The 22133-nt window shown below is 37.9% G+C and overlaps 1 protein-coding gene and 1 pseudogene across 1 annotated transcript in view; one reads left to right on the forward strand and one right to left on the reverse strand.

The window, feature by feature from the left end:
- UVRAG (UV radiation resistance associated) overlaps window positions 1-22133 on the reverse strand; it is a 361815-nt gene that overhangs the window by 65384 nt on the left and 274298 nt on the right. The window contains 1 exon segment of the mRNA XM_060104362.1: window positions 16309-16387. Within this exon segment, the coding sequence (XP_059960345.1) occupies window positions 16309-16387 (79 nt within the window).
- On the forward strand, window positions 19720-20103 carry LOC132493629 (U6 snRNA-associated Sm-like protein LSm4; annotated as a pseudogene).

Raw genomic sequence — 22133 nt, forward strand, 5'->3', positions numbered from 1 at the left:
CAAATGAATTCTTTGCTATTATCTAATCTTCATAAAACTTTTAATGACTAAGGATATTCCTTTATTTAACCTACCCCTTAGATAGCTGTTTTCAGTATGATAAATGTCTTTTAACTGTTTTCAGGAAATTAGAATTATTTCCTCATGATAAGAGTTCCTAAGAAGAACTTCTTTTTTTTTTTTTTTTTTTTTCTTTTTTTTTTTTAATTTTATTTATTTATTTTTGCTGCGTTGGCTCTTAGTTTCTGTGCGAGGGCTTTCTCCAGTTGTGGCAAGTGGGGGCCACTCTTCATCGCGGTGCGCGGGCCTCTCACTATCGCGACCTCTCCCGTTGCGGAGCACAGGGTCCAGACGCGCAGGCTCAGTAGCTGTGGCTCACGGGCCTAGCCGCTCCACGGCATGTGGGATCCTCCCAGACCAGGGCTCGAACCCGTGTCCCCTGCATTAGCAGGCAGATTCTCTGCCACTGCGCCACCAGGGAAGTCCCTAAGAAGAACTTCTTAATTAAAGTTGAAAATTCTTCTTAAATCTACTTCAGAGAAGAAACTGTGAGGATCAGTTATGAGCTTTTTGTGTGAAAGCACTTTGAAAACTATAAAGCACTACTTAAATGTACGGTGGTATTATCATTATTATTATAAGTCCATCTTGTATTGGACTTGACCCCTTATTTACCTGACGTGGTATTCCATAAATCTTTGCTTATTTTCTGTAAACAAAATCACCAACATACAGCATACTGTTTGTAAATGATCTCTTAGAGAATCTTAAAATCTTTTTGATCATGTTGTGGTAAGTCAAAAAACTTGAAGGTGATTACTTAAAAACCAAAACAAAACTGTACTTCCCAAAGAACTTTACACATACATCCATTATTAGTGCATACTACATTGCAATGTCACCCTGGCTAGAAAAGGCGAGCAGCACCAGGGTTAGGAACGGAGTCCTCTTCATCCTTTTCTCCTCAATGCCCAGCCCAGTGCCTGACACAGAGTAAGTGATCAATCAGCCCTGCTTGGAGCCACAGAAACGCCAAGAGAGTAAACAGAAATCATAATACCAGTCTTAGGACTCAGATGAAAGAAAAGAAACATTTTACAGCAGATGAAAAGTGCCAAGCAGAGGAAAAGAATGAAGAAGTGAGCCAGGCAGTGGCAGATGGGAGTTTAGATGCTTCTTCCAAAAGCTGTCTTCAGTCCAGCCTTTGTCCTACTGCCATAGACTGCTTTTATACAGCAAGGGAACTGACAATGCTAGAGAGGACTGGGGGAAGACAGGAGGCAAAAACAGAGGAAAATTGACACGTCTGTGACTCAGCAAATTCTTCACCCTTACCTGCAAGGCCTATGTATTATTTTCTTATATCTTATATCATTTGGGGGGGTTCTACAGTCTACCATAATTTTTTTAAAAGGCATTATTTATCAGAAGGTATCGGTGATTCACCAAAGAACTTGAAACAGCAAATATATATATGTATTTATATATATAATATTTATATGAAATGAAATGAAATATATATATAAACTATGAAATGCCTGAACTTCACATTCACTAATAATCAGAGAGCTACAAATAAAAGCACAGAGATATTATGTTTCTTCTCTCATATAAAAAAGGTTATTAACAAACAACATTGGCAAGAGGATAAAGAAACAGATATGTCAAACTTTATAATTTATGTGTTCTTTGACCTAGCAATGAGATACTTATCTTAAGGGAATAACTGAACACAGGTATAACTATCTAAGTAGAAAGATGCTTCTCTCATTGTAATGTTGTTCATAATAGGCAAATCTTGGAAATAATCTAAATGTTCAACAACAAGGAAACTGTTAATGTCCACACAACAGGATGCAATGCAGACAACAAAATTTTATACAACTATATTCATCAATATGAAACTATCTTCACAAAATAGTTAAATGAAAAAAGTAAGACACACAACAGAATGCACAATGTGAAACTATTTATGTAAAATATTACCTATTTAACTTATACATGTATATTTATTTGCATAGATGTTTGGAAAGCTGTTCACCAAAATATTACAATGGTTATCTCTGAGTAATGGAATCCAAAGTGGTTTTAATGTTTTCCTTAATGCTTTTCTGTATTTTGAAAAAAATTTATACTGAGATTGAATCATTTATATGATAAAAAAGTTATTTCTATTTTGAAAAAGAAAGAAGAAAAAATACTACCTTAACTTGAAACTAAAAGCTCACTGATAGTGAACAAGGTGTCTGAATTTTCCTTCCTTATACATGGTACTCTCACTGATGCAGCTAAAAAGGCAACTCCCCCACTCCTTTACTTATTATTCTTAACTTGCATTTAGCTTGTAATCCACTTCCACACATCTTCACCTCATGTTGTATTTGTGGAATATGGAATTTCTTTATCACAAAGATTACACTGTACTTTGCATTTTATTTAGTTAGCAACACTTTTTTAGTACTTACTCAGTTCCAGGCACTATTCTAAATGCTTTAAAAATATTATTTAATCCTTATAACAACTCTAAGAGATGGGAATTATAATTATAGGTATTGTTATCCCTGTTTTACAGATAAAGACACTGAAGCACAGAGAGATTAACTTATCCAAAATCATACAGCTAAAGTGATAAATTGGCATTTGAACCTTGTAGTCTAAATCCATAGTACTTGCTCTTAAATATTCAGCTATGCCGCATTTATTTTAGTTCATTTTATTCTAGGATTTTGGCCTTTCCCTTGATAAAGTTACATTAATTAGGATACTAATTTTATCATCCCTGGAAACCCAAATCAGCACATTTTAAAATGCTTTCCTCTACTAGACCCCCAAATTTACATATAACAATTTTTTGAAGTTCATTTCTTTAAATAGCTTAAACCTAAGCTAGGCTGGTCCCTTTGATGCCAACTAAAATCAGACCAAATTCACTTTTCATGTATATTATTTCTCATAATTCATTTCATGAGGCTTAGCCATAAAAAATAGTTGGAATTTATACTCTACCTTCTCTGAACTAAGCATTATATATTTTATTTCAGTTGAGGTGCATTCTTTAAATATTTTTCTCCCAGCAACAAATGTCAGTCATAGTAGTGCCTCGGAAAAGGCTCGCATCATTACTGAATAAGCAACTTGTTTCTTTAATTAAAGAAAAAAATTTGCCAGCTTAAAATATTAAAACATGCAGAATAAAGGCCTAAAGTGAATTTTTAAAAACAACTAGGATAAAGGAAGAGACAGAAGTTATCAAAGATGCTAAACCAAGTAAGGTGCTAAATTTTTACTTGGCTCTTAGGTAGCCACAGACAAAAGGGAAACCTGCTATTTAATGTTTCTTTCTGACTGATAAAAGGAAGTCAGCAAGTCCCCTGAACTTACAGTGAGATGATTAGGATCTGAATTTCTTTGCTCATTATTCAGAGTCTCAGTTTACCTAAATGTAAAGTGGGGATGATAATACCAACACTTTTAGGGCTTTTGAAAAGGATAAAAGAGGTAATATATGTGAAAGATCTCTGTACCCTAAAGTAAGCTATATAAATATGAGTTAAAACTGTTTTATTTTTCATTTGGAAAGATATTTTTGGCATTGGATTTCTAGTTTCAGTTTAAAAGTAGGAGAAAATGTCCAACTGACATAAAAATAAATTATTTTACCATGTTAACTTATCACCCTCAGCACTTGAAAGTACAGTGATCACAGCCAATATATCATTAAAAATGTTTAGTAAATTGGTTAATAACTGATACGATTCTTTAAAAAATTAATACAAGAACATTTAACCAATCACTTGCAAGTTCAAAAAGGTAGTATGTTATCCCTTAAATACAGAATGGAACTTTTGAAAAACAACTATATACATGATTTTTCTACTTCAGTTAAAGCCTCCATTTAAACAGACATAAGTCAAGATGCATTTAAATATATATTTAAATACACACACATATTTAAATAGAAATAAGTTCATTAACTATCAATCTTAAAGAAGGAAAGAACAATTTCCTGGTTGACTCATTCACCACTCATTCTTTCAATAAATATTTATTAAACATCTGAAACATGCCCAGGGAGCTCACATAGACCAGTTTTAGTTCCAAGTATAACAACTGGTAACAGTATGGTGCCAGGGCCAATGGTGGTCAGTCAAAAATGTCTTTCCTATACCCACTGTTAAGGTAACCTAGTCCAGCCAGGCTGGCCTTGATATACCTTAAACAGCCCTTCCTTTGCACCTCTGCTCCTCCTCCTCTCTCACTAGCCAGATGCTTTCCTTCCTTGAACTTCCAGTTCAGGTGCCGTATCTTTCTATTGAAGCATTCCCTCTCCACATGAGCCTAACAAGAATAACAACATGAAGCACAAAAAATGGCAGCTACTATTTACTGAGTACCCTTTCTGCAGACAAAGCCTGAGCTACAAACTTAACCCTCATTTTTTATTGTACCCGCAACAATCCTATAATGAGTATCCAACCTTTACAGAAATAAGGGAATGGAGGTGCAGTGAATTGTATTACATGCCCAAGCTCATCACCTTGGTGGGATGCGCATCCACATCTTTGGGACTCTCCCTGCTGAGAGCCAGAACCGCATTTTGACTGGAACTTCTCCTTTGACAGTTATCACTGCATGCCTTGTACTAGTTAACTATTTACATCGTGTGCATATTTTTTTATCCCCAAATATGAACACCCTGGAGGTAAAGTCAGCCTCTCATAGGCCTTGCACAGCTCACTCAGATATCTGTGGATTGACATTACACACATACACGAAAATGTAATTGTTCTACTATTAAAAAGAAAAAAAGCCCACCAAGGAATACTTGAGTAGAGGAGATCATCATCATCTTTCAAAGTGAGGACCTGACTGAAAATCTTCTTTGTCCACAGCAGTATGAAGCTTAAGTCTGAACTGATTTAGTGGAAACAATGTAGAGCCCATGGAAAAACTTAAGAGACAGGATTTCTGTCACAATAAAGTGCTTTAATATTTACCTTACTGTCTCTTATATCTGAAAATGTCCCTCTACAGAGCAGAAACAAATTTATATATGTATATGTAAAACACCTATTAGTGCTAATATGGTAACTGAAACCTTATTTTTAAGAAAAACATGGAAGAACAAATGTCCAAGATTAGTGGAATGGTTAAATAAATGATAATATATGTGCATTATGCATATAAATGAAATACTACATATTAAAAATACTAACTTAGAGAGTTTTTAGTTGAGCAGTATATATAATGTTATCTCAACTATAAAGGAAAAGACAAAAAGGTTTGGAATATCCAGAAGGTGTATGTGAATTTTAGAAGACTATTTTAAAAATTCTGTTCTTCTATCTTTTTTGTACTTTAAAAAATTTCTACAATTGAAATGTATTATTTTTGAAAAGAGTATTTTTTAAAGAAAAATGATATGGTGGTATTAGCATAAGGACAGACATATATATTAATGGAAGAGAATTTAGAGTTCAGATATAAATCTTTACACTTAGTCAATTAATTTTCAACAAGAGCGCCAAGACAATTCAATGGGTAATGAGTAGTCTTTTCAACAAATTTTCCTGGGCTAAATGGGTATCTACATGCAAAAGAATGAAGTTGGACCCCTTCCTTACACTATATATAAAAAATTAATTCAAGATGAATCACAAACCTAAATATGTAAGCTAAAACTACACAGAAGAAAACCTAAAAGTACTTGGGCTAAGCTTTCTTAGCTATGACACCAAAAGCATAAGCAAGGAAAGAAAATGTAGATAAAACTGGACTTCATCAAAACCAAGAACCTTTGTGTTTCAACAGACACTATCAAGAGAGTGGAAAAGACAACCTGCAGAATGGGAGAAAATATTTGCAAATCATACATCTGAGAAGGGACTTGTGTTTAGATTATATAAAGATCTCTTACAACTCAATAATAAAGAAAAATTACCCAATTTAGAAATGGGCAAAGGTTTGAATAGGTATTTCTCCAGGGAAGATATACAAATGTCCAATAAGCACATGAAAAGATGCTCAACATCATTAGCCTTTAGGGAAATTCAAATCAAAACCATAATGAGAATACAATGGAGAAAAGACAGCCTCTTCAATAAGTGGTACTGGGAAAACTGGACAGCTACATGTAAAAGAATGAAATTAGAACACTCCCTAACACAAAAATAAACTCCAAATGGATTAAAGACCTAAATGTAAGGCCAGACACTATAAAACTTAGAGGAAAACACAGGCAGAACACTTTATGACATAAATCACAGCAAGATCCTTTTTGACCCACCTCCTAGAGAAATGGAAATAAAAACAAAAATAAACAAATGGGACCTAAAAGCTTTTGCACAGCAAAGGAAACCATAAACAAGACCAAAAGACAACCCTCAGAATGGGAGAAAATATTTGCAAATGAAGCAACTGACAAAGGATTAATCTCCAAATATACAAGCAGCTTATGTAGCTCAATATCAAAAAAAACAAAAAACCCGATCCAAAAATGGGCAGAAGACCTAAATATACATTTCTCCAAAGAAGATAAACAGATTGCCAACAAACACATGAAAGGATGCTCAACATCACTAATCATAAGAGAAATGCAAATCAAAACTACAATGAGGTATCACCTCACACCAGTCAGAATAGGCATCATGAAAAAATCTACAAACAATAAATGCTGGAGAGGGTGTGGAGAAAAGGGAACCCTCCTGCACTGTTGTGGGAATGTAAATTGGTACAGCCACTATGGAGAACAGTATGGAGGTTCCTTAAAAAACTAAAAACTAGAACTATCATATGACCCAGCAATCCCACTAGTGGGCATATACCCTGAGAAAACCATAATTCAAACAGAGTCATGTACCACAATGTTCATTGCAGCTCTATTTACAATAGCCAGGATATGGAAGCAACCTAAGTGTCCACTGACAGATGAATGGAAAAAGAAGATGTGGCACATATATACAATGGAATATTACTCAGCCATAAGAAGAAACAAAATTGAGTTATTTGTAGTGAGGTGGATGGACCTAGAGTCTGTCATACAAAGTGAGGTAAGTCAGAAAGAGAAAAACAAATACCATATGCTAACACATATATATGGAATCTAAAAAAAAAAAAAATGGTTTTGAAGAACCTAGGGGCAGGACAGGAATAAAGACGCAGATGTAGAGAATGGACTTGAGGACACAAGGAGAGGGAAGGGTAAGCTGGGACGAAGTGAGAGCGTGGCATGGACATATATACACTATCAAATGTAAAACAGATATCTAGTGGGAAGCAGCCGCATAGCACAGGGAGATCAGCTTGGTGCTTTGTGACCACCTAGATGGGTGGGATAGGGAGGGTGGGAGGGAGATGCAAGAAGGAGGAGATATGGGGACACATGTGTATGTATAGCTGATTCACTTTGTTATAAAGCAGAAACTAACACAGCACTGTAAAGTAATTATACTCCAATAAAGATGTTAAAAACAAACAAAAAACCACAATGAGATACCACTTTACATCTAGTAGGAGGCTATAATAGAAAGGACAGAAATTGGAACTTTAATACATCGATGGTGGGAATGCAAAATGGTGTAACTGCTTTTAGCACACAGTCTGGCAATTCCTCAAAATGTTAAACATAGTTACCATATGGTTCAGTAACTCCACTCACAAGTACTGGGTTGGCCAAAGAGTTCATTCGGGTTTTTCCGTAACATCTTATGGAAAAACCCGATGGAAATCTTTGGCCAACCCAATATATACCAATATATACCCAAGAGTAATGAAAACATTTCCCCACAGAAAACTTGTATGTATACATTAATGCTCATAGCAGCATTATTCATAATGACCCCAAAGTGTAAACAATCCAGTGTCTATCAACTGATGAATGGATGAATGAAATGTGGTATATCCATATACATCTTTGAATTGCCAAAATGATTTGTTAATAAAAAGCAATGATTGATGCATACTACAGTATGGATGAACCATAAACCTATGCTAAGGGAAAGAAGCCAGTCACAAAGACCACATATTTTATTCTATTCCATGAAATGTCCAGAATAGAAACAGAAGTGGAATGGTGGCTGCTTAGGGTCGGAAGTCTTAGGGGAACAGGGAGTGACTGCTAATGAGTACAGGGTTTCTTTATGGGCAATGAAAATATTTTAAAGCAGACTGGGGTGATAGTTGTACCACTAGTTGAATATATTTTAAAAAACATTGAATTATACATTTTAAGTGGGTGAACTGTATGGTTTGTGAATTATATCTCAGTAAATTGTTTGTTTGTTGTTAAGATATAGGACTTGTAAAAAATAGTTTCTACTCTATTATTGGCAATTTTGTAGGCAGCAGGAGGGAATGATGGCATTTTGACTATTAAAATACCCTCGGAATTTGTATTCTTGATTCCAAGAAGAATTAAGAAAATAAAAATGCATTTTCTCCTCATGTGTCATATATATTGAACTGTATGTTAAAGAAATAGACATGAATTTAAGCTGCTGGGTGTAAACTGGCATTGATCCCTTCTAAATAGCTGTGCACTGTGGGCCCCATGAGTAGTCAAGTTTTACAGAAAGACCATGTCCCTGGCAGAACAGAAGTTTCCAACTGTTTTTGGAAGGAGAAGGTACTGTTACTTTCTATGAAGTCTTAAAGTAAATTGAGAAAAAAGAGAGGTAACAGAGTAAAAAGAAGAGAGGTCATGAAATCTCCAGGATCTAATCCTAGTTCTACTTAATTCCTGATCTCAGGGGTCTCATATGTAAAAAGGCAGATGTCTGTGCCTTATCCACCTCATAGGATTGTAATAAGGCCCACATTAAAAAAGAAAAAAAGAAGAAGAAACAAAGTGGGATATAGCTGGATCTGACCTCAGAAGATCTGATCTTGAATTCTGTTTGTCATTTAATAGCTTCGTCATCCTCGAGAAGTTAGCATAGCAGCAACTCAGTCTCTTAACTAAAGATAGACCTGGTCAACGTACTTCACAAGGTATGAAATGAGATACAGAAGTGTGAGTATACCAAAAGCCATTAAGTTCAATACAAATTTAAATCATCATTAATATTTGTAAACTACACCCTCAAAGTATTACTCTTAAGTCCCTGAACTTTCAAGAAAGTAGAGAAGCCTGGCTCAAGAAAACTCAAAAGCAATAGGGAAGAATCCACTGATAGCTGCTGGTCTGATGATTTGTATTGCACAGTACTACCAGAATTCAAATTTGTAGGTCTCTTATATAATGTTTCCACATTTGGAGAAGTGACACATGTGTCTTGGTTTATCAGACTATGAGCAGTTGAGGTGTTTTATAGGAAAGCTGGGTGACTACATTCTCTAGGATGGTGGTTCTCAAACTTTTTGGTCTCAAGATCCCTTTACTCTCTTAAAATTGAGGACCCCAAAAAGCTTTTGTTTATGTAGGGCATATACAAATATGAAACTGAAAAAGCTTTTAAGTATTTACTAATTCACTTTAAAATAATAATAGAAATCTATTACTTGTTAATATAAATAACATTTTTAATGAAAAACAAGCATATTTTCAAAAAAAGAAATTTAGTGAGATGAGCGACATTGTTTTACATTTTTGCAAGTCTCTTTTGCAATGCCTGCCTTAATAGAAGACAGCTGGATTCTCATATATTCTTCTGCATTCATTTTGTTACCACATGTTGTTTTATGAGAAAATGTAATTGGGAAAGAAAGGAGTATTTTAATAGTCTTTTTCAGATAATTGTAGATATTCTTCTCTGATACTACCTCCAAACTTAACAAGTAGTAGCTTCTTAAAGGTTAGTAGCAATGTAGAATCTGAAGCCATTTCGATATATTTTTTACAGCTGTTACATTAAAATCCATTGGGGTGGGCTTCCGTTGTGGTGCTGTGGTTAAGACTCTGCCTGCCAATGCAGGAGAAACAGGTTCGAGCCCTGGTCTGGGAAGATCCCACATGCCGTGGAGCAGCTAAGCCCACGCACCACAACTACTGAGCCTGCACTCTAGAGCCCACGCACCACAACTACTGAGCCCGTGTGCCACAACTACTGAAGCCCGCGCGCCTAGAGCCCGTGCTCCCAATGAGAAGCCACCACAATGAGAAGCCTGCGCACCGCAACAAAGAGTAGCCGACTCGCTGCAACTAGAGAGAGCCTGCGCGCAGCAACGAAGACCCAACGCAGCTAAAAATAAAAATAAGTAAAATAAGTTTATATATATATACAAAATCCATTGGGGTTTTTGCACTTTGAAGAGATCTTTAGCTGTACATGACTTCATAGCAACATACATTGGTCATTTTGAAAATACTGGCTCACTGAGTTATATACAGTTTAAATGCTGACACATTCATTATAAAATATATTAATCTCATTTGTTAAATATCACTACCAACTTCATCAAAAACACCTGTAAGAAACGGGAAGCTGTCAAGGTCATGGTGGCAAATGCAAGTTTTCCAACATACTACTGATACTGTCATTCAAAATCTTGAATCTCATCATCAGTTGATTTCCTTTAAGAGGCTCACTTGATTCATTTTTGCAAAAAATGTCTGCCAAATACCTAAGTCTGTATAGTCGGCTGTGTGTTAGTCAATCTTTCAAGATGGTGCTCCATGAAAAATATCAGCTGGTTTAGTTAGCAACTCAATTGCACAAGTGCTTTATGCCTATTTCCCTTTCCATCACACAGAATATTAAAAAAATATGTAGTCAAGGGTCAACATTTAATATACTTAATAAATTTTACTGCTTCATCAAGGACATTCTTTTTTTTTTTTTTTTTTTTTTGCTGCGTTGGGTCTTCGCTGCTGCACATGGTCTTTCTCTAGCTGTGGTGAGCAGGGGCTACTCTTCATTGTGGTGTAGTTCAGTAGTTGCAGTGTGTGGGCTCAGTAGTTGTGGTGTGCGGGCTCAGTAGTTGTGGCTCATGGGGTCTAGAGGGCAGGCTCAGTAGTTGTGGTGCACAGGCTTAGTTGCTCCGCGGCATGTGGGATCTTCCCGGACCAGGGATCAAACCCATGTCTCCTGCATTGGCAGGCGGATTCTTAACCACTGCGCCACCAGGAAAGTCCCAAGGACATTCTTAAGTTAAACTGGTTTTTGTCTTTTTGTTTTGTTTTGAAACTATGAGTTTGCTGAAAGTGCCCCTTTTTCGATCTTAGGTCAACAAACTCATGTTCTGAAAACAATTCCCTTTCCCTCTCCCTAAGACTTTACTCCTTCAAGTATCCCTTCTTTACCTCGTATTAGCAATTGCTCTCTTCATTTGATCACTCTCATCAGCATATAAACCTGCCCTGATATTTTCCATCTTAAAAAATAAAACACACCAAAAAGGTTCCACATCCCCACAAAACAAATAAAAAACAAAAAACAAAAAACCCCAAAAGACCTCCCTTAAACCTACAGTCTTTTCCAGTTATGAACCCACATGTCTATCTCACTGCACAAAAAACACCTCAGAAGGGCTGTCTATAATCAATGGCACTTCCTCACTTCCTATTCACTCTTCAACACACCTGCTGCTCTACTGAAACAGCTCGTAATGACTTCCATGTTCCCAAGTCCACTGGATACTTCATCTGACAGAGTTCACATATTCAGTTGATTACTCTTTCCTTCCAGAAATTTACTTCTCTTAATTTCCAAATTATTACTTTCTCCTGGTTTTCTCTGTACCCAACTGGCCATTCCTCACAGTCTTTGCTGGTTCATCCTCCTCTATCCAACATCTAAACGTGATTTCCCAGGGCTAAATCCCACGGCATGTTTCTGTCTGCATCTGTCTCTCTCTGCTCTGGCTAGCTCTGCACTCTCTTCCTGGTTGATCACACCTGGTTCCATGGATTTAAACATCATCTTTATATTGATGACTACCATGACTACCAAATTTGTACCTCTAGTAACTGACCTCCCACCCTGAGTTCCAGACCCATATATTCTGTTGCTTACTTGACGACTCGGCTTTGGATTTCTAAAAGGCAACTCAAGCTTAACATGTCCAAAGCAGAACTTTTGGTTCTCCCAACACCCGTCTCTTGGACCTTTCCCCATCTCAATAAACAGCATTTTCATACATCCAGTTGCTCATACACAAAACCTAGGAGTCATTCTTGATTACTCCTTTTCCTCCATCTCCCACATTCAATCCATTAGTTCATCTCCCATAATATACTGCAAAATATAACATTATATTAGTTTCAGGTATACAACATAATGATTCAATGTATGTATATATTGTGAAATAATCACCACGATAAGTCAACATCCATCACCACACATAGTTACAAACTTTTTTTTCTCGTGGTGAAAACTGTTAAGATATACACTCTCAGCAAGTTTTGAATATACAATACGGTGTTAACTGTAGTCAACATGCTGTACATTATATCTCCAGGACTTACTTATTTTATAACTGTAAGTTGGTAGCTTTTGACAACCTTCATCCATTTCTACCACCCTCTACCCCCACCTGTGATAACCACCAATATGTTCTTTTTATCTATGAGTTTGGGTTTTTTTTTTTTTAACTTAGATTCCACATGAGTGAGACCATATGGTATTTAATTCACTTAGCATAATGCCCTCAAGGTCCATCCACATGTTGTTGCAAATGCCAGGACTTCCTTCTTTTCATGGTTGAATAATATTCTACTGTGTGTGTGTGTGTATGTACACACACCACATTTTCTTTATCTATTCATCCATTGATGGACACTTAGGTTATTTCCATGTCTTGGCTATTTTAAATAATGCTGCAATAAGCATGGGGGGTACAGGTATCTTTTCAAGTTAGTGTTTTCGTTTCCTTTGGACAAATACCCAAAGTGGAAATGCTGGATCAAATGCTGCCCTTTTCACTTTGCAGGGTGATTATGAGGGTCACATGGATGTATATGTATATATATCCTAAACTATAAAGTTTTCCACAAACATAAGGTAAAAGTATTATAATTTTTGATTGACTACTTTTTATGCTCTAGGAACTAAAAGCAAACTACTGTGCTATACACAAATACTAATATAATGTCCTTATACACTTACTGACAATTATGGCAGGAGTTGGTTTCTTAAATCAACATTAATTACACTGTACCTGAATTTTACCAGGCCCATTCCTATAGTGTTGCAGGTTGCCAACAGGGAAGACTATTTCCAGCCAAAGGGGCTGGCACTTGAAAAATATTAGTAAATGATGCTAAGAACAAGGCATTTTGCTTTATTCACTTTCAATACCCAACCCAGCACACCCCTTTAGACAATAGTGACAGGAAGAGCGCAAGCAGACCTTACCAACCCTCTCAGCTCTTCAAACAACACTTGAGGATTTCTACTTGAAGGCCTGTCTTTCTAAGCTTGTGCTTTCAAAACTTGAGCTGGACTGATCCCAAATACTGAAGTAACAAATATTACTATATTCTGTCATTTCCTCTACCAAAAAAGTGATTTTACTACTATTTCTGGCTGTGATGAAAGGTCCTATTGACTATTCAAATCCTCAACCAAGTTATGGATGCAGTATTAAATGACTTCACTCCTTTTTCTCTGGCACTTTAACACATGCCAATGCTTTCATCCACCTCCACTAACATGGCTTATAAATTACTGAGGTGGGACCATTTTAATCTTATGATTTGTTCACATCTCTAGAGTCTAAATGGGACTGACTGAGAAGACAAACTCCCCTTTGACAACATGTATTGGTATATATGTATATAAAAATAAACCTTCACAAGTTGGAAATATCTTATTAATATAATACCTGGTTAGGAGCCATAATAATTAATGGTTCTTTGATTTGTTATAAGTTGAAATGTAAGAAAGTGATGGTAGTAAGGCTAAAGACAAAATGGAGTTAAAGTGAAAAAAGTTGAAGGTCACAAATCTGCCAAAAGTTTCTTTCTAAATGCTCAGAAGAAGCTTCTGAATGAACCCTGAAACCTAAGAAAGTCTGTTTATAAGAAGTTTATTGTCATCTCCTTTTTTTTTTTTTTTTGCGGTATGCGGGCCTCTCACTGCTGTGGCCTCTCCCGTTGCAGAGCACAGGCTCCGGACGCGCAGGCTCAGTGGCCATGGCTCACGGGCCCAGCCGCTCCGCGGCATGTGGGATTTTCCCGGACCTAGGCACGAACCCGTGTCCCCTGCAACAGAAGGCGGACTCTCAACCACTGCGCCACCAGGGAAGCCCTGTCATCTCCTTTTAAAACTGTCATCACAGTGATGAAAAAACACTAGAGAGCAAGATACTTGCTCCCTATGGAGTTAGAGTGGTTAACCCATTAAACACACACACAAATGTAATCTCTCAATTTCAAAGAGTATAAAGTTGCAGAGGATACAAAATTACTAGAAGTAATCCATTTTTTAAACAGATGAATAAAACTAGTTCCGCATACTCGTGGCCTTGGTTCAGTTAAGAATAAAATCAGAAGCTACCTGGGAAGTGCTCTAAAATGAGGACCAAACAGGGCTAGAGCTGAGTCTGGTGTGAAGGGCTGGCTGTCCCAAATTTTCCACTGCACGTAGTCAGCCTCCCTGTTGGTCTTGTTCTCAAAGCAAGCTGGGCTATTCTTAGCACCCCTTTATACCATACTTTGCCATTCCTAATTGGGCCCCGAGAAGAAAGAATTAAGTGTGTGTGCGTGTGTGTTTGAAGCTGGGATTTATGAGGAAATCCAGGGATTTCAGCCCTAGCCTTAATTAGGAGTAGGTTTCACCTGGAAACTTCCAACAGACTTCTGATCTTAGGCCTTATATGTCTAAAGCAAGAAACAGAAAATAGGGCAAAGAGAGAAGAATCTCTGAACTCGGATCAGAACTTAGTTCTACTAAATGAGGCCAACCTTCCTGACATCCTGACTCCCAGACTCTGGACCCCAGTTTCCATGTACTCTTTTCCACCTTGGCTGACTTCACTGGAGGTACTCTCTAATTTACTTAGAACTCTTCTCCCTTAATATATCCTTAGTCTGGCCCCTTCTTGACCATTTCTGTTTAAGTACTACCTTCTCTATGGTATGACATCTGTGATCAGTAATGTGAGCTAGGTAGCCTTGAAATTAAGGTCCTGTTTCCTAGACTGAGATACTCTTCTGCCAAAAATGGAGGGATGGAAAGCATCAGTTGTGGGAAGAATGGCACATGGAAAGATGAGTCATGGGCCAGAGGCTGTGAGCAAGGCTGCTTGCCTGGAATGAAGAACATGAGCTGGATGGCAGTAACAATAAAAGCAGTATGAGTGTGAGGTTATAAGCAAATGATTAATCGAGGACTGCAAACTAGAAATTTGATCCAGTATCAGAAAAGTATAATAAGAGTCTTAATAAAAACCAATTTTTAAAAAAACATTAAACTGAGATTAGATGAGAGGAAGAAAGGCAAAGATGACACCATATGGATGAATTATTCTAGATCCATCAGAAATGAATATGGGAATTGTTCAGTGAGTCTTCAGAATCATACGGATAAAAGGCAACTCAGGCTCATAAAAACAAAAGCATCACAAACCTTATTGCTTCTATAAAAAGGAAAGGTCTGAGGATACAGCTGATAATGTCACTAAATAACAGCCAAACAGTGGGATCTTGTCCATGTGATATTCCAATTGGAAGGATGTCCAAGTAAAAACAAGGCGCTGAAGCTGATCTTCCTTTACAACTAGAAAATTTATGGCATGTCTACCTCTTGAAGTATAGCCAAGGGAGCTAAGGAAATGCTATATATTTCTTTCAGGAAAATGCAAACCCAAGCATCTGATTACCTTTCTATGGCATGTGGAAAGGCATTAAGTGAGATACGAACTGGTGTGATGTTGGGAGAGCCACAAAAATCCAAGCTGGGTTGGAAGGACCATGTGCTTGGTCTTTTCTTTGGGGCCCTGGATAATAGATGAGGAGACTAGTAGGGACTTGCCAAAGTCAGTAAACCTTTACTCCGTAAACAACTCCCAATCAAAATGAGCCCCCAGAAGTGGTCTAAGAGAAGAAAGCTGTGTGAGAAGAACGCTATTATCAGTCAAGCTGTAGAGGCAAGAGGTTAGAAAGCCCACACATTCAAGTACAGTCTACTAGCAGGTAACAATTCAGTAAATGGCTTCTGAGTTTAGCCGGAGGATTGCAATTTGTACACATTGCTTCTTTGTGGTATTTATAATGGCACAGAAAAGGACTGTGGCCAAAAAAGAACTTTGCATCATCACTGTAGCTAGTTAAATGGGAGTCAACTGTAGTACTTATTCATAGAGGGTTAGAGATCCAAGGAAGTAGGCTGCATGTGGGAAGTAGGAGGGGAGTAAAGAGGAGTTACTTACCTGTGCTATATTTTTGTTCAGAAGATAGACACCGTAATCAAACTGCAACTTCTCCCCTCCTTTTGGGTATAATGGAAACCTAAAAAAGGTAAAGTAGGGTCAGAAGTTTTCATAAACTTGAGTAAAACAACCTCCAAGTTGTTGACTAAGGCAGAAGTTTCCTGCATACAGGAAAACTTTCCAGAAAAGTTTCCTGCATACAGTTGCCTGCATACAGCATAAACATCTGAAGACTTGGACTAAGTCACTTATATAGTCATTGTAACCTATTATCTTAATATCTTCATAACATTAGTCAAATCAGAATGATGGCTGCTTTGTTTCGAAGAAAAAATTGAATAGGTCATGCAATAAAGGACAAATATATAAGAAAGTGACCCACTGTCCTCAAGGAGTTGAGGCCACTATGTCTCATATTTATATATCATAAACCTACCACCCTGAGATTAAGATCCTAGAATTTTTTTCCTCTAATACTTTGGACCTGACATCTCAACTTCTACTAAAAGGGACAGAAAGATTAAGAAAAATATCAGACATGAAAGCGATATCTAAGGTTTCTGTTGCTTCTGAGGTGGCTAGTCAAATCCACAGCACCAATGAGCAAAAATTCATCAAAAATTTCATTCACATTTGCAGGGGTGGCTATTTGGATGTTACTTCTCCAAGCCGATGTACTCATGCCATAGAGTTCTCATAATTCTTTCCATTTTAACCTGATTCACTGAAGCAACAAAGGCATGAGGTCTGTAGATCTTTATAAAAGTGATGAGTTATTTTAGGGAGTAAGTTTCCTTCACTATTTCCCTTTTCCTACTCCTGCAAATGAAGAAGAAAAGGTTACAGTATATCTATGTTCTAGTCAAATTTTCCCCTGATTCTCAAGGCCAAGCATTCATTTTGGCCTCTGCAACAGATTTCTCTACAAACAGATCAATCACAACTTAGACAGGGTCAAGAAGAAACTTTACATTCCTTAGTTTTGCAATATCTGACTATTCTTAAGAATAACATAACCTTACAGAAATAAATGGTAGGTGACAATTACTGGATATTCTTAATTTCAATTGTGTTTTAATTGTCTGAGGAAAAGATAAATTCCATAATGCTTGGAGGATACTGTTTTCTAGGGAAAATGAAAGAAAGGAAACAGAATTTAAAGCTTTATATTAAATTCTCGAGTTGCTGATTACATAATGTCCAAAAGGTAAATTTGTCGTACTGTAAAATTACAGGCACTGGGGAGCGAGCAAGGTCATGATCTGTCTGTATTCTCTACAGTGGAACACCAAATGCTTCATACACCCATCAAGAAGATATAGCTTTGTATTTAATTGAAGCTATAAAAAATAAACTAGGACATACAGTTTGGCCCTAAATTGAGATGCATTAAAAATGACAGCAAAGCAAATTTGGGATAAGCAAAGTGTAACACACCAGGCTTTTACAGGGTATCTGGGAATCCTTCAAAGTTGTATGGGGTAGCCTGCAAAGAAACTACCTAACTGAAAGGATATATCAACAAAGGGGCAATTATGAAGAAATTTACTGGAGTCCTAAAGCTCTATGCTGTATACTTGTTATACTATAAACCATTACATGTAGACTATCTGCATAGCTCTCCAAACTCACAAATATCTCCACTTCCAAGTTATAAATGCAGAAACTGTTTCAAATGTTGGAAAAGTAAACTGAAATAAGCACACATTGAAAACCAAGCCTCTGAATCCTGATGAATGGATCTTATGACAATGACTTTACTACTTCATTGGGACTTCTTTATAGAAAGAAAGAGCCCCAAGGTGTGTTTGTACCATTAAAACAAATCTAAAGAATGATTAGAGCCAAAGGTTCAAATAGGGAAACTTTAAGACAGATCAAATATTAGGACAGAGTTCACATCTTATATTGCTTTCAAATTCTTAAGGGGTCATGTCAAGTTGAACAGTATAATAGTTTCTAACCATTACACAGTCATCTTACTCTGCGAAAGTACATGGATTTATAGATCTACTAAGCAATCTAGAAAAATGAAATCCATCTAAAAGGGTAAAACCTATTACCATCAGGACATAAGATACAAATCAAAGGCATCTTAATATACATAGAGAATCTCATTAGCAGACTTCAGAAGGTTTAGGTAAGAATGTGGTCATTCAAGTACAACCAGAAAAATGTCCTTAGCACCATAAATAGAATTAATTTAAGGGAGTATTAGATTAAATAACTAGAGGAATAACTATACATTTCCTATTATTATACTTTTACAGAAAATGCAATTAAAATGAGCAATATTAAATTCTTTTCCAAATTAAATTATATTTCCAAGTTGTTTGAAAAATTCACTGACTCTACCTGGTAAAAGTCAATGAATTAGAAAGCGATAAATAGATTATCTGTGAAGATGGTTTGGAGCTCTTTGGTACCTAGTAATTTCGGTGTGATTAAAGAATTATGACATGAGTACCAAAAAGCCAATGTAATCCCAGGCTGTATTAACAGAGAGAGAGCAGATAACCAGGGAACGTGCTAGTAACAACTATCAATACTTAGTACTGGGTCAGATGATACTGTCAGATCTATGTTTAGTTCTTGGAGTTAATATTTCTTTTTAGAAGCATACAGATAAATAACTGGAACCTTTCTATTTTTTTTTTTTGTCGTATGCGGGCCTCTCACTGCTGTGGCCTCTCCCATTGCGGAGCACAGGCTCCGGACGCACAGGCCCAGCGGCCATGGCTCACGGGCCTAGCTGCTCCATGGCATGTGGAATCTTCCCAGACCGGGGCACGAACCCGTGTCCCCTGCATCGGCAGGCAGACTCTCAACCACTGCACCACCAGGGAAGCCCTGGAACCTTTCTTATAGGTTATGTTTCTTATAGGTTTTGTAATAATCTCATTTGACTATAAAAAGCATGCAGTGAAGCAGAGTGGTTCAGTGCTTTTGTTATTTAAAAGAAACTAACTTGCCTTGGTCACCTACTTAGTGGAAAAGATATGATACCTCAGCATTAGGTCTTCAGTTATATACTCAGTATTCTTTCTATTGTCACTGGGTCCTTTAGAGAAGAACACCCAGGATGAATAGAAGAATGGGAGCCATAGTTTTGAGAGAAATGGTTGATGGAACCACAGGTGTTTAGCCTGGAGGGCAGAAGTCTCATGGACAACAAAGGAAGGACTTTCAGAGAGAAGAAAAGCTGGTTTTGTTCTCATGGCTTCAAGCAGGAAAACCCAAAGTTGATGGCAAAAAGTTACAGGAAAGTTGATGTCACCACAGAATTAGGCAAAATCCAAAAGATCTTGAGTAGAGGAAGCTAAGCAGAGGCCGGTCAACCAATAATAACCATGCGGTGAGCTGCGGCGGATGTGGTGGAAGTGGCCGGGGAGCCCGGTCCCCGATGGCACCATGCTTCACTTGTGGCGGCTGAAAACGGATTAGAATCACCCACTGTTGGTGGAGCTCAAAAACGGGGAGGCGTACAATAGGCATCTGGTGAGCTGCGACAACTGGATGAACATCAACTTGCGTGAGGTGATCTGCAAGTCCAGGGACAGGGACAACTTCTGGCTGATGCCCGAGTGCTACATCCGCGGCAGCACCATCAAGTACCTTCGCATCCCCGATGAGATCATCGACACGGTCAAGGAGGAGGTGGCGGCCAAGGGCCGTGGCCGTGGTGGCCTTCAGCAGCAGAAGCAACAGAAGGGCCATGGCACGTGGGGTGCTGGGCGAGGAGGGATCCCAGGGACCAGCAGAGATCAGCCAGAAAGGAGGCCGGGCAAACAGTGAGCCGCCCCTCTGTTCCCCAGAGACTGAGCCGCGACCACCGAGCATATGCTCCCACCCCCGAGGCCGCTTTTCTACGCTCCAGTTTATGAGTCTGTTCAGAACAAAACGAAGAGGCAGGTGTCCGGGTAGGACCCCCTGCCTGTCATCTGTGATCCTCCTCTTTTTTTGTTAGCCAGGAGTTCTACAGTTGGAAATGTTACTCTGTGCTTCTGGTTTTGTGAAGTCGCAGCAGACTTGATTCCTGGAAGATTCTGTATGTAATGCATCTTTAAAGGCCTCACTCTTGTTTTAAGGTCAGGCATTTTCCAAACAGGTCTGTTTTGCATTTTGTGTTAGATCCCTGTGTGGTGAACAGAAGGGAGGTTTTTATTTTAAGCTGTTTGCACTAAGACTGACAGCCTGGAGAATTTCCTGAAACACGGACCCCAAAATTGCCTTTTCAAAATGAATCCAGATGAACCTTTGCCTCAGAAGCTGTTCTGGGGGACAACACTGGGCCCCGTCCCATCACTTCCTCTCTCCCTCTTTGTGTGACAAAAAAAACCCCAACAAAACAAAACAAAAAAACGAAAAACTACATCTATGACAAGAAAAACAACAAACAAAAAACCTCCATGCATTCAGGGGTCTGGTGGGCTGAATGGTGGTCCTCCCGAAACATATGTCCACATCTGGAAACCCAGGACCTGTGAATGCAACATTATTTGGGAAAAGGGTAATAATCTTGAGATTAGAATATCCTTGAATATCCGGTTGGGCCCTAACTCCAGTTAAGTGTCCTTATAAGGACACAGAGAGACACAGAGAAGAGGAGAAGGTCACCTGAAGATGGAAGCAGAGATTCGAGTTACACAGCCACAAGCCAAGGAATGCCTGGAGCCAGCAGAAGCGGCAAGGAAAGAATCTCCCCTAGAGCTTTCGGTGCCCTGCTGACACCGTGATTTTGGACTTCTGGCCTCCAGACTATGAGAGAATAAATTTCTGCTATTTTAAGTCACCAAGTCTGTGGTAATTTGTTACAGCAGCCCTAGAGCCTAACACGGGGGGAATCAAACACTGGATGGCCCATTGGACTCGATGAGGTATAATATCTCATCCGTCTCCAAGATTCTGTAATTCTGAATATGCCAAAATAAATATATTGAATATAACTTCATATTTCCTTCAGGAACCAAGAAAATATTTCAAGAGTATAATGCCAAAGGGTCACGATGATAGGCATCAGCTAAGGCTGCAAAGTAGACCTACTGACGTGCTAGCAAATGAAATGTGAGAAAAAGAGATTCATATGTATGGTCTGAAAGTAGGAAATGTTTTACAATTAAATTTATATATATATAAATATTGTATATAATACATATTCAAATAACTTCACATGTGTGTCTGTATATATGAAGGATATGCCACAATCAATTTGGAATAAAATTGTAAAAGAAATTTATTTTGAACCTTTCTTATTTTCAAAAGATACAATTATTATAAGCCCTTCCCTCTCCTCCCTAAACCAGACATTTTTTAAAAGGACTCCAAATTGGTTAGTTTCTTGCCTTCACCTTCGGAGCCCCACATCCACGTCTGGTTCTTTGATGGCTCAGCTGGGGATGAGGATATGGCTATAGTTAATTCAAAATTTTTATTATGCATATTAAGATCACTTCTGCTCATTGTGCTTGTAGATCATGTGACAACACATCCTCAATATGTTCTGAGGTCATGAGTTTACTTCAAACTCAACTTACTTTCTCCTGTCTAGATTAGTCTTCTCCCACAACTTTTATCAGTTACTTTTATCATGTCACTTAGCAGCCCTGCTTCCTAACCAGTTATTGTTTTAAATTTCAACTTCTCTGCCTAGCTTTCAAGGCCTTAGTGATCTGAACTGTCAGAGTTATCTGCAACCTTACTCTGTCCAAGTGGTGTTCTCATAGTCTCATGAACACACCAAGCTCATTTCTCTCTGCCTTTGCACATTTCCTGAAAATGCCCATGTCTCTCTTTCCTTCCACCTGGCAGAGTAAAAGAGACTACTA

Source organism: Mesoplodon densirostris, chromosome 7 (genome assembly GCF_025265405.1).
Source record: "Mesoplodon densirostris isolate mMesDen1 chromosome 7, mMesDen1 primary haplotype, whole genome shotgun sequence".
In the NCBI taxonomy this organism is placed as follows: Eukaryota; Metazoa; Chordata; class Mammalia; order Artiodactyla; family Ziphiidae; genus Mesoplodon; species Mesoplodon densirostris.